Source organism: Hakea prostrata, chromosome 2 (genome assembly GCF_041222555.1).
Source record: "Hakea prostrata isolate BN-2017 chromosome 2, UWA_Hpros_2, whole genome shotgun sequence".
Taxonomy (NCBI): domain Eukaryota; kingdom Viridiplantae; phylum Streptophyta; class Magnoliopsida; order Proteales; family Proteaceae; genus Hakea; species Hakea prostrata.
The window spans coordinates 49,042,856-49,056,822 of NC_142601.1; the positions used below are offsets into that span (position 1 = coordinate 49,042,856).

The 13,967-nt window shown below is 39.7% G+C and overlaps 1 protein-coding gene across 1 annotated transcript in view; it reads right to left on the minus strand.

The window, feature by feature from the left end:
- LIG6 (DNA LIGASE 6) overlaps positions 1-13,967 on the minus strand; it is a 108,145-nt gene that overhangs the window by 49,310 nt on the left and 44,868 nt on the right. The window contains exons 9-11 of the mRNA XM_089144843.1: positions 8,603-8,700; positions 8,448-8,513; positions 90-249 (exon numbers count right to left, since the gene is read on the minus strand). Coding sequence (XP_089000969.1) covers positions 90-249; positions 8,448-8,513; positions 8,603-8,700 — 324 coding nt within the window. The remainder of the gene's footprint in view (positions 1-89; positions 250-8,447; positions 8,514-8,602; positions 8,701-13,967) is intronic.

Consider the following 13,967-nt stretch of genomic DNA (forward strand, 5'->3'; position numbering starts at 1 on the left):
TACGTGGTAAATTGGTTCATAATAAACTTCTTTGCGACTAAGAATATCATAGATTATTTCTTACATAAGAAAAAGTTGTGGAATTTTACCTCTGCATCCAACATGAAACTCAAAGCATCTGGCTTGCATGACTCATTTATTATTTTTACTAAATCTGGAAATCTTGATGTTGTTTCATCACCATTTCGTGAAAAGATCCTTACAGATCCATCAGTTAATCGATGAATTTGAGCACGCTGACCATCATACCTGAAGAATACAAAAGGGGGGGGGGGGTAAAAATATGTAACAGATGCAACATTAGGACATAAACATCAAAATAAAATAACCAGGACCAAAAAGAGAAAAAGTAACCACGCTTAAAGGATCATTGACCTTCATATCCAATAAGGAAATCAGCCCATCATCATTTGAAGGGGGGGGGGGGACCATTCATGTAAAGATTCTTTAAGCTAGCTCCTTAGAAGTCTATATTCATAACCGAACACACTAGATACGATATAGTGCAATGAAATTTGAATAAATAAGTGCTTAAGTTACAAATCATACTAACCCCAATTCACACCATAGTCCATACTCCATTGGAATTTCCTAAGTAGTGCAATTCAAAGAGAAACATTAAATCTCCTGAAACACTAACTGAGATAAGGTTACAGGAGTATAGCCTGGAATATATTAGATAGGGCAAAACAAGGAAGGATAAAGAAAGGAATGACCATATTAGAACTTTATGTAAGCTTCAAGAGAGTTGTTTTAGTTGGCTTGGCCATGTTGAACAGAGGCCTTGGGATGACCCAGAGGCATGGAGTTGTGACCTAGTTAGGATTAAGTGAACTAAAAGAACCAGGGGCAGGCCTAAAATAACGGGAAGAAAAATAGTAAGGAGTACAGAGATGCTTAGCTTAAGCCTCATATTATGTATGACTCCAAATAATGCGCATTGGACAGTAGGGATCCATGTATGACTCCAAAAAATGCTCATTGGACAGCAGGGATCCATGTAGCTGACACAATTAAGGTGGGACATCGTTGACATAGTTCTTTCCCTCCCATCTTTTCTTGTCTCACTGCACTTCCCTCTCCCAATAATTCCAAAATGCAGGACAGCATGACAATTGATCAATATTGATGTTGTGAATTAAAACTTTACCGCTCAAATTACAGTCATGTTTTGGAGTTAAGAAGAGGAATTTGAATCAAATCAACCAGGGCTCATCTGAACTACTTGGGATTAACTGGACAAATTTTATTCTGCCACTCCACTAGAAGGCCATATCTTCTGTTAAATCATATACAGATACACCTTTTGTCACTACATCCAGCCAGGCCCTCTGCTTTCTTAAAACCCTTTGCTCGCAACACTGTTGTTAAGGCAACAAGGAGATTCAATGTGTTGAAGGACTTGGACAACAAGGCCCTCACGTAGGGCCTAAGCATGAAAGAACATTAACAGACTCAGCCTTGTTCCAACTTCCAAGTTAATGGGGTTGGCTACATGGATCCCCGCATAACAAAGTAGGAAAACTGGGTTTAAACCGACAAAAAAGGGGGTAGCCACAGGGTTGGCAGGAGCGGTTGATGAAGAGATGTGGAATCTTGAAAGAGGTGAGAATAAAAATGGAAAATGGAAAATGAAAAATAAAAGTAAGGAAAAGGTACAGCCCAGCAAATCAGGAGAAAACCCAGGTAAATGGATGGATCATTACCCTCCAAGAAGCTCTGCCCAGCTCGAACTTAGAACTGTTGGATTTATTAGCTAGGGAAGTATTGGTCTCTCTTCCCCAACTCCAGCTGTCAGGGCTGAATTTGGACCAATTTTCCTATAGCATTTGTTCTACTGTAGGGGCATTTTTACCTTTACATGGATTCTACAACCTTACATGATAAACGATACGCTAGGACATTTCCCGAAAAACAATAAGCAATGCACTACACTATGGTCTGGGTGTGGTAATAAGTGGGAAAGGATTAGTTAGGGTGTCCGTTAAACAACACGCCACATCAGTGCTTGGAATGCTGTGACAACTGACACGTAGGCAAGGTTCCCAACCTGAGGACAAGTGTGGGTAAAGAAGCTAGTCTAGAAAGATAGGTTTAGATTCTCATCTTGGAATAAAAGATCTTCAATAGATAGATGTTATGTGGAGAAGAAGATGATATAGTTTGCATTCAAGAGACTAATGGAAGAGTAAACAAGCTATGGAGTTGGATGACTTTAAAACATGATAAACTGGGGATAGAAGTAACCATAGTGAAGTGGGCATAATAGTGGCTACAAAATTAAGAACTGAGTCGTGGATGTTAAAGGATTTGGCGATAGGATTATATCCATCATGCTTGTGCTGGAGAGAGAGATGTTAAAAATAATTAGCGCACATGCACCTTAAGTAGGATACGACAAAAGCAATAAGTTACATTTTTAGGACCAATGGATGGACTATATACAGAATTCACCAAGGAGAAAGGAGAATCGTGGGGGCGCTCTTAAGTCTCTATAGATATTGGCAAAGATCAAAGAAGTTATGAAAATATACATGAAGGACATGGTTTTGGGGAGAGCAACAAGGAAGGGATCTTAGGTTAAAACTTTGCTATTGCTTTTGATATATCTATCATTAAATGCTCACTTGAAAAAGTGAGAGGAGCTTTTAATTACCTTCAAAAGTGGACATCATAGATTGATAGTAGCCAAATAGATCTGTTCCTAACAAGAATGTCTGATTGTTTTCATGGAACAAAATTCGACCGAAATTTCGGTAATTTCGGTCGAAATGTTTGCAAAATCACAGATCGAAACAAAACACATAGACATGCACACGAAATGTACTATCGTATCGTATTGATCGAAATATCGGTTGATACGATACAATATTTCAACCGAGATTGTATCGACCCGAAACGACACAGACTTAAGTTATAAAATGTACATTTTTTAGCCATTTTTCGACCTATCACTGTTTCGAGCTGTTCCTAGCGATATCGCCTTAGACATTTCGACCCTATTTTCACATTTTTTTTGGATTGCTCTTGCTTTCATCCCTCTTTTCACCTAATTTCTACAACTCCATTTCATTCACACACTAGATTTGCTCCTCCATTTGTGGATTTTCTCAAATCTTGCAAGGTGAGTAACCAACTTCCTCATTTTTTATTTTTGTTTTGTTTGTGCCTTAAATCTTCTTGGATTACTTCCAAATTTTAGTATGTTTACTTAGAGTGTTAATCTATGAATTTGTAGTGTGAAAATTAATTTTTTATTCTTCCTAATATTTTTTTATCTTTTTGTTATTAAAATTCATTTTGTAAATTATGAATATTGCTAAAAATGTATATGTATAGTAGATGTATGAGCTTCAAATTAATGTATGTGAGAATTGAGACACCATATTGCTGTGATGGAGTTGAATCAATTTTTTCTGTTAATTATGTATTTTTACTGTATTTAATATATATTTAAATAATTTAAAATATTTAAATATAAATAAAAAAAACTAATTAATTTATGTTTTAGATTTAAAAATAGAAGAGTATTAGTGGAAGCATGTATGCAATTTTTGGAGCATGTTGTGGAGCTTTTTAAGATAGTGTGTATTTTATATATTTTTAAATTATTTATATATTAAAAATGCTTATATATTTTTTTATATTTAAAAATAGGAAGTTATTATTAGAAGCATGTATGTAATTTTTTGGAGTATATTGTGGAGCTTTTCAAGATACTTAAAATGTGTATTTCTTGTATCAGACATTTTCTTTTAAAGATACCAGACATAACTTGGCAACACGGGAGGACACTGATAGCTGATAGGAGGAAGGAGTGTAATTACTGCAAGAAACAAATAGGAGGAGGTAGGGCCATTAGACTAAAGGTGCATCTAGCTGGTGAAAATAGGGATGTAGTAGGGTGCTAAAAGGTTCCCTCAGAGGTAAAAAATGCAATGGTCTCATATATTAATGGGGGAAAGCACAAGAGGAAAGAGAAGGGAACACAGAGGGAGGAGTTCGAGGAAGCACACTTAGATGACCTTCCAGATCCCAAGGATTATGGTCTAGATGAGCCAAGAGAGTATGGATGTGACCCTAACCCAGAGGCGGAACAGATCAGGAGAGCGATGATGAGGAGGAGGGAGCAATAGAGGGTTGATGACATGAGGAGGCAACAAAGGTCTCTGGGTTGTTGGTCCTCTATAGAGCTAGCAGGTATAGGAGGCACAGGCAGCTCCCAAGTCCGTATGAGGAGTCAAAGGGTGAGGCACGAGGTTCCTATCCTATGGGACCCTATAAGAGGTTTAGCTTCATCAGCATATCCTACATATCTAGATCTAGAGATTCTTCGCAATGATCTGGCCCTATTTAGGAGGGCAAAAGCAAAGAAAGTTGAAGCACTTATAGGGGAGTGTGAAGGAAAAAGTGGGGATGGCTTTCTCCAAATGGGCCTATTACCATAGTATTCTAGCACATACAGCCCAAGGGCCATACTATAGGGATATGATTGAGAAGATAAGCAAGGCTGAGAGTGGTGTACAGGGACCCACTCCATATGAGATATATTATATTATAATGTCTATTTGCCTAAGCATAAGGAGTAGTTAAAAGAGTATATTAATGGATTAAAGCCCATGTGGGCTCATTATGGAGTGATTGTGATGGCTGATGGTTGGACTGGTCCCACTAGACAATCCATCATCAATTTTATGTTGAATTGTGATGGGAGGACAATGTTCCTCAAGTCAGTTATTGTTTTATACTAAGTTATTAACCTAGTAACTAGTTATTGTTTTTTTTCTTTATATATTAGATAAAGGCATTTAAGGATGCCACTGGGAGCTTATGTCGTTCAGTGGACATATCGAGACAGGAATCCACCCCTGGGGGTAAGTTCATTCATTTATTTCATTATATATTTAATTATTATATTCTATCTTTAATTTAGTTATTTAAGTATTGAAATGACTTGGAGTCTATGTTTGTTGCAATTGAGTGGTGGTTGCAATTTGGATGTGACACCCCACTTGAGTGCGATTGCAAGCAAAGTGTTATCCCAGACATGTTCTGCCACTGGTTGTGAGCGAAATTGGAGCATCTTCAGCCTCATTCACTCAAAGAGGCGCAACCGATTGGGTGTGAAGCGTCTAGAGGACCTTATCTACATACAACATAATATAAGACTGAGGGAGGATCATATTAGACAGGGGATGGATAGAGAAAGTAACAATATCGAGTTGGCCGACATATTTGAGATGGATGATGATGATAACCCAATAGTTGACTAGATCAGGGACAATGGAGAGCCATTGCTGGATAAGGAGGGAGGTCGTCCCAGTAGACAAATTGTAGAGGAGACAAGTGTTGATGTGGAGGACTTCATGGCCCAGGAAGGTAGGGCACATGCAGCACCCGCCCGCCCCTTCACGCCACATCCTAGTGCATCCACCCAAAGTGAGGATTTGATTGTCTGGTTCGACACTGAGGATGATGTGACTCAGGCCTCCGGTGATGATGACGATTGTGATGACGATGACGATGATGATGATGATGGAGGGAATGAGGAGGATGTTGGACCTCGTGATCAGGATTCAGCTGATCCTAGGGATAGACCACCACCAGTACGTGTGAGTCAGGGGGAAGGACGACCACTGAGATTCAGAGGCAAGAGTCAGTTCACCCACGCGACATAGGATTCAGACCATACTGGAGTTGCATCTTGAGGCCAAAATGCTTCCTTTACATATTTGAGGAAGAGGAAGGGGAGATAGCACGTCGATAACATAGAGGACACGCCATCATATGGGTCCTACCATCCGGCTGATGCCGAGAGCTTAGTGGGATCTATAAGATCGTGAGCATAGATGATTCCAAAGACTCCTTCACTTCCAAAGGATCCGGATGGCATAGGCTTATAGAGTCCTCATATAATATTATTGTGGAGAGTATTGGTTCTACTGGGTCGACTTATGGAGCTTATGGTTATGGACCATATGGTGTCCCTCCTAGCTATCAGACTCATGGTCAACCACTAGTGGAGCCTTATGGTTATGGAACTTATGGTGTCCCTCCCACTTGTCACCTATCGAGTTACCCACTAGAACCTTATTGTCAGTATGGACCTTATGCTATCAACCAGGGTGCTCCTTCATTTGTTGAGCAGATCTTCCACTCTATACCATAGCCACCACCAGCCTTTCCATATACAGTTGAGCTAGTTCCTTATTTGGAGATTCACAACTTCCCACCGTCAGGAAATCTTAGGCATGTGGATGAGGCCACTTACAGAGCTACAATTGCTGACTACGTTGACAACTATATGGGGCAAACATCATGGGACTTGTATTGTTATTTGTATAGGGTGCAAACGGAAGAGGGAGACATGGAACAGAGTAGACTTGTAATTGCTAACATTCTCGCTTCTTCTCATATATAGTATTTACTTGGATGTTACATTTTCAATAGTTTTTTTGGTAAACTAGTAGTTCTATAGTGTTTATTATGCTTGAAATAAGTAGTATGCAAGAATTGAAATCATTTTGAGTCCATATAAGGCCCAAAATTGAAGTTCCAATTTCCAGAAAAAATGTGTCCAGTTTCGACTGAAGTTTCTACTGAAATTTCGACCGAAACATGGAAATTTCAGCCTTTTCCAAGGTTGAAATTCTTGTTTCAGACGAATTTTGTTCCTTGATTGTTTTACAAAAATTACAAAGTGATACTAGGGGAGAGCTCAATCACACAGCATAGACTAGTGGTCTTGGTTATGTACCTCCCTCTACAAACTCATTAAAAGTGCAAAGTTAAGTACCCTAGGATAAGGTGGTGTAGCTTAAAAATAGATTGCTTGAGTTCTTTTTCTAATAGTAAAACAAAGAAAGTGGAAGCTTAAGGGGAACACTAATACGATGTGGAATGAGATGGCAACTTGTATTAGGAAGGTTGCTAAACACATATCAAAAGGAAAACAACATTCTTATAGACAAACAAGGTGGTGGGATGATGAAGTTCAAATAGCCATTAAGAAATAAGAATGCTAGTTTTAAGACATGCAAAGGACTAAGAATTTAGGACCTACAAAGGTAAGTTTGCTAGAAATGAAGCTAAGAAAATTAAGGAAAAAACAAGGGAGAAGAAATATGAATATATATATATATATATATATATATATATATATAAGCTAGGCACAAACAAAGGGGAAAAAGTTATTTATAAGATAGCTAAAATGAAGGATAGGAAGAGTAAAAATCTCGGTATTAAAGAAAAGATGTAGGGCTGGAAGGGGCAGAGGTTCCACTTGGAGATCTTCTCATCCTAATTTTCACAGCTACCACATCTACTTCAGCAAATATGTCCTTTGTTGATGTCAATTATAATTTAGAAACAAAAGAAGAAAGCTCGATCTGCCATGAAGCTTCATAATTAACTTGTGAAGCCTCCAAATCCCTTATTGCTTTATTTGCAGGTAAAATATAGAAGCAAACAGAATAGGAAAAGGAGTTAGAATGCCAGGCGCAAATTCTCAATGGGCTGTTCTGCCCATTCTACCCTTCTAACAGTCCCCCACGCTGGAGCCTATATGTTCCCCCCCCCCCCCCCTCCTTTTTTCCTTTTCTCAAATGCCTTGGTAAACAAATCTGCTAGTTGCTCCCCTGTACAGACATGGCTAGGAGATATGACACCTTGTTGTAGTCTCTCACAAACAAAAAGACAATCTACCTCAATGTGCTAGTTATGCTCATGGAAAACAGGGTTGGATGCTATGTGAATGGCAGCCTAGTTATCACACCACAGCATTATAGATGAATCATCAAGAAAGCCGAGTTCTTTAAGTAACTATCTGATGCATATCAACTCACAAGTGGCACACATGGCTCAATACTCGGATTCCGCCTTTGATCTAGCAACCAATGTTTGTTTCTTACTCTTCCATAACATAAGATATCCCCCAACAAATGTAAAATAACTATAGTTGATCTTCTATCAACTAGAGATCGAACCCCGTCTGCATCAAGAAAACCTTCAATTCATTTATGTCCATGATCAGTATAGAAAAGTCCACACCCAGAAGCTTTCTTAAGATATCTCAAAATGCGTATAACAACATCCCAATGAGACGTCTAGGGAGCAAACAGAAATTGACTCACAACACTCATGGGAAAGGCAATTTCAGCTCAGGTTACCATTTTGACTTGCCCACAAGTCTCCGATACTTCTAAGGATTCTTTAGAATGATCCCACCGTCAGGCATAAGTTTCACATTAGAGTCCATGGGGGTATCCAAGGGTTTAGGCCCTAGCATGCCCGTTTCAAATAGTAAATTTATGTGCCTCCTACTAGCAATGATTAAACTTGCCTTTTGAGAATGTAGTACAGGTAGGAATCTTCAATTTGAAAGTGAAGTGAATGACTTTTACGGAAATGTTGGGGGGGGAGGGGAATGGGAGATACAGAAAGCTCACTTGTACTCGCATGTAAAAGCTCTCCCTTGGAACATTTTCAGCACTTGAGGAACTCCATTAGTAATCCTAGCATAAAGAACAAATAAAACATATATAAGCTATTTGATAAGAGAAACCAGATACTAATCATGCTAATTAACCATAAAAAGCTCTACCTGGCAAGCATAGGCCTTATGGGTATGCCAGGAACCATTGACAAAGTAGTTGAGGAAAAATCCACACCTTTGTTCATAAGAGAAGGAACAAGCAAATCCTGTTCATGTAAAACCCAATTAAGTACATGAGCAGAAACTCAATACTTCAAAAAAAAAAAAAAAAGAAAAAAAAGAAAGAAAGAAAGAAAGAAAGAAAGAAACAAGGAAACAAAGAAACAAAGAATTTCAAATCAGTTCAGACAAATTCCCCACAGTAAACATTAAGCAAAAAACAGCTACAATTATGGAAATAGGTGTACCATAGAAACAAGGTAAAAAATTCGATCAAAATGAACATTTCGACCTTGGAAAAGGTCGAAATTTTGACCAAAACTGGATACTTTTTTCCTGATTCTTGAAAACTCAATTTCGAGCCTCAAATGCACTCAAATTGATTTGGATTTTTGCATACTAGCTATTTCAAGCATAATAAACACTATAAAACTATTGAAAATGTAACATCAAACATTCCAAGTATATAGTACATGAATCAGAGAAGAAGCTGGAATGTTATTACTTACAAGTCTATTCTATTCAAGCCTCAAGGTCTCCCTCTTCCATCTGCACCCCATACAAATGACAATATAACTCCTATGATGTTTGCCCCCGCCCCATATAGTTTTGGACATAGTCAAGAACTGCACCTCTGTATGTGGCCTCATCCACATGCATAAGATTCCCTAACGGTGGGAAGTTGTGAATCTCCAAAGGAACTGGTGGTGGTGGGCCTTGTGGCTGTGGAATAGTGTGGAAGATCTGCTCAACAAATGAAAGAGCACCCTGCCCCTGGCTCTCAAGAGAAGGATAAGGATACTGATAAGGTCGTAGTGGCTGACTTCGATAATCGACAATAGGAGGGACACCATAAGCTCCATAGGCTGCTCCATAACCATAAGGCTCCAGTCGTGGCTGACTGGCCTGACCCTGAATCTGATAGCCAGGAGGGACACCATATGGTCCATAAGGACCATAACCATAAGTCAACTCGGTAGAACCAATACTCTCCACAGCAGTATCATATGAGGACTCTGCAGGCCTATGCCATCCGGATCCTCTGGAGGTGGAGGAGTCTCTAGCATCATCAATGCTCATCGATCTCATAGATCCAACCAAGCTCTCGGCATCGGATGGACGGTAGGACCCATATGATGGCGTGTCCTTTGTGCTCCAGCCGTGCTGTCTCCCCTTCCCCTTCCTCGAATATGTAGAGGAAACATTTTTGCCTCGAGATGCAGCTCCTGTATGGTCTGAATCCTGTGTCGCGTGGGTGAACTGACTCTCTCCTGTGAATCTCGGTGGTCGTCCTCCCCCCCCCCTTGACTCTCACGTACTGCTAGTGGTGGTGGTGGTGATCTGTCCCTAGGATCAGCTAAATCCTGATCACGAGGTCCCACACCCTCCTCATCCCCTCCATCATCATCATCACCGTCATCATCACCACCATCGTCGTCATCGCCGGAGGCCTGAGTCACCTCATCCTCAGTGTAGGACCAGAAAATCAAATCCTCACTATGGGTGGATGCACTAGGGTGTGGCACGAAGGGACAGGCGGGCTCTGTATGTGGCCTCCCCTCGTGGGCCATGAAGTCCCCCACATCAGCCCCCATCTCCTCTGGCAATCGACTATTGGGAAGACCTCCATCCTCATCTAGCAATCCGTCTCCACTATCCATGATCCAGTCAATTACTGGGTTATCATCATCATCCATCTCAAATATGTCGGCCAACTCAATATTGGTGCTCTCTCTATCCATCCCCTGTCTAATATGATCCTCTCTCAGTCTCATATTATAGTGTAGGTAGACAAGGTCCTCTAGACGCTTCACACCCAATCGGTTGCGCCTCTTCGAGTGAATGAGGCTGAAGGTGCTCCAATTTCGCTCACAACCAGTGGCAGAACATGTTTGGGAGAGCACTTTGCTTGCAATCCTACTAAAGTTGTGTGAATCACGTCCAAATTGCAACCACCACTCAGCTGCAACAAACATAAACTCCAAGTCATTTTAATACTTAAATAACTAAATTAAAGATAGAATATAATAATTAAATGTATAATGAAATAAATGAATGAACTTTCCCGCAGGGGCGGTTTCCCGTCCCGATAAGGCCACAGCAGGACCGAAGCTCCCAGTGGCATCCCTAAAAGCCTTTATCTAATATATAAAGAGAAAAAACAATAACTAGTTAGTAGTTACTAGGTTAATGACTTAGTATAAAACTACGAATTGTGAATATCAAATGATTCTAATCACTATCTCACCTCCATAAGGACGACTGCTTGTTTAGTTGTATCCGGTTCGAACTTCTCCACTACAGTTTGGACAGCATCCATCAAATCTTGCCTCATCCCAAGATTGTCCTTGTAATGGTGCTTGGGATTTAAATAGTATGCTGTGTAAGAAAAAGTATGTCATAAAAGGGAATAGTTAATGCTTAATAGTGTGATAACATAATGAAAATTAAATTAAATACTAGACTTAAGTACTTAACAACTTAACAACTCACCAGCCTTATGTAGTGGATGCTGCAACATAGACTCCCATCTACTGTTGATGATTTGAAGGACTTTCTTGTTGCCACGTGGGTGGACCTGAGCAACTTGCTGCTTCATCCTATCTACTGCAGCAAATATGTGTGCTAGAGTAGGTTTTCTTTGTTGATCTACCATCCTCAACACATTCACCACAGGCTCAAGCATCTTCACCACTATCCTCACATTGTGCCAGAAACTCTCATCAAGGATAGTCAAGTGAGCTCTCCTTCCTCCCACTGATGAAGAAACCTCCCAGTTAAACCACTCCTCTGATGCAAACATACTCCTAAGGCCAATCTTCCTACTCTCAAAGCTCTACAGTGCTATCCAATTAGTAGCAAATCTGGTTATGCCTGGCCTCACTAACTCACCCTGACACTTGTCCCTCATCATCCTTAATGCATAGGTGTGGTTATATATGAAGGTGCTAACATGTCGAGCTTGGTCCACCGTATTCTTCACAAGCTTGAACATTTAGTCACAGGATTTCTCGTTACTCATGTCAGCATTCTCACTTCCGATATCTCCAGGTGTTGTCACCAAAAACCTTCCCCGATTGACTGAACGTCCCGCTACTGACACTTGAAAAAGCAGCTTTCAAGGTCTTGTCGCTGTCAATGCAGTGAGCAGCACAAGGAGTCCAAAAGAGCCTATATCTGTCCATCCATCAAGGCATCAAGGCATCAAGCCATCAATACAAAGTTATAAAGTGTACATGTATATGTGTAATGTAAATATATGTATTTACAAATGAAAATTAATACTATATTTTAGACTTTAGATACCTGGAGTTCTCCTGCATCTTCAACCCAGCTTTCTTGTAGTTGGAGCCATTATCAGTCACAATTTGAACTACATTTTCCACTCCAACCTCCTTCACCACTTGCTTCAGTAATTTGTAAATGTATTTTGCATCCTTCTTCTCACCGGATGCATCTACTGACTTGAGGAACACTGTCCTCCCATCAAAATTCAGCATGAAATTGATGATGGATTGTCTAGTGGGACCAGTCCAACCATCAGCCATCAGAGTCACTCCATAATGATTCCACATGGGCTTTAATCCCTTAATGTACTCATTTATGTCCTCTTTATGCTTAGGCAAATACATATTATATATCTCATATGGAGTGGGGCCCGTACACCACTCCCAACCTCGCCTATCCGCTCAATCATATCTCCGTAGTAGGGCCCCTGGACTGTATGTGATGGAACACTATGGTAATGCGCCCATTTGGAGAAAGTCATCCCCAGTTTCTCCTTCACACTCCCCCATAAGTGCTTCAACTTTCTCTGTTTATGCTCAGGCCTCGCAAATAGGGCCGGATCATTGCGAAGAATCTCAAGATCCGGATCCGCCAGGATGTCTTGAGGAAGCTCGACCCCTTGTAGGGGCCCGTGGGATAGGAGCCTCCGCCTCACACTCGAGACCTCCTCATAGGGACTTGGGAGCCACCTATGCCTCCCATACCTACTGGTTCTCTAGAGGACCCACAACCCGCACCCCTCTGTTGCCTCCCCGATGTCATCAATCCTTTGTTGCTCCCTACTCATCATCATCGCCCTCCTCACTGATCGGCCCTCGGATCAAGGTCACTGTCTCCTGGCTCATCCCTACCATAACCCTCAGGATCTGGAAGGTCATCTAAGCAGGCATCCTCGAACTCATCCCTTTGTGTTCTCTTCTCTTTCCTCTTTTGCTTTGTACCACTAATATATGAGGCCATTGCCTTCGTGACCTCTACAAGCACCTTTGGGCACCCTGTTACATCCCTGTTGCCACCAGCTAGATGCACCTTCAATCTAGTGGCCCCACCTCCTCCTATTTGTTTCTTACAGTAATTACACTCGCTCTTCCTCTTATCAGCTGCCAGTGGCCTCCCATGATCCCAAGCTATGTTTGACATCTTTAAAATAGAGTGCTTGATACAAGAAACACACACTAAGTATCTTGAAAAGCTCCACAATATGCTCCAAAAATGACATACATGCTTCTAATAATAACCTCCTATTTTTAAATATAAAAATATATATATATATATATATATGTATAACTATATAAGTATTTTTTAATATATAAATAATTTTAAAATATATAAAATACACACTATCTTAAAACTATCCACAACATGCTCAAAAAATAGCATACATGCTTCCACTAATACTCTCCTATTTTTAAATTTAAAACAGAAATTAATTATTTTTTTAATATTTAAATATATTTTTTAATTATTTAAATATATATTAAATACAGTAAAATTACATAATTAACAGAAAAAAAAATTAATTCAACACCATCACAGCAATATGGTGTCTCAACTCTCACATACATTCATTTGAAGCTTATACATGTACTATACATAAACATTTTTAACAATATACATAATTTAGTAAATAATTTTTACTAACAGAAAAATAAAAAAATAATAGGAAGAATCAAAAAATAATTTTGACACTACAAATTCATAGATCATCACTCAAAAGTAAACATATATAAATTTGGAAGCAATCTAACATGATTTAAGGCACAAATGAAACAAAAATCAAAAAATGAGGAAGTTGGTTACTCACCTTGCAAGATTTGAGAAAATGCACAAATGGAGGAGCAAATCAAGTGTTTGAAGGAAATGGAATACTAGAAATTAGGTGTAGAATGGGATGAAAGCAAGAGAAATCAGCAAAAATTGCAAAATGAGGTCAAAAAAGCTCTGGCGATATGGCTCGAAATGTCGAAACAGCGTCGAAATGGCGAAACTGGGTCAATTTTGGGTATTTTATAAGCTGCGCAAGTGT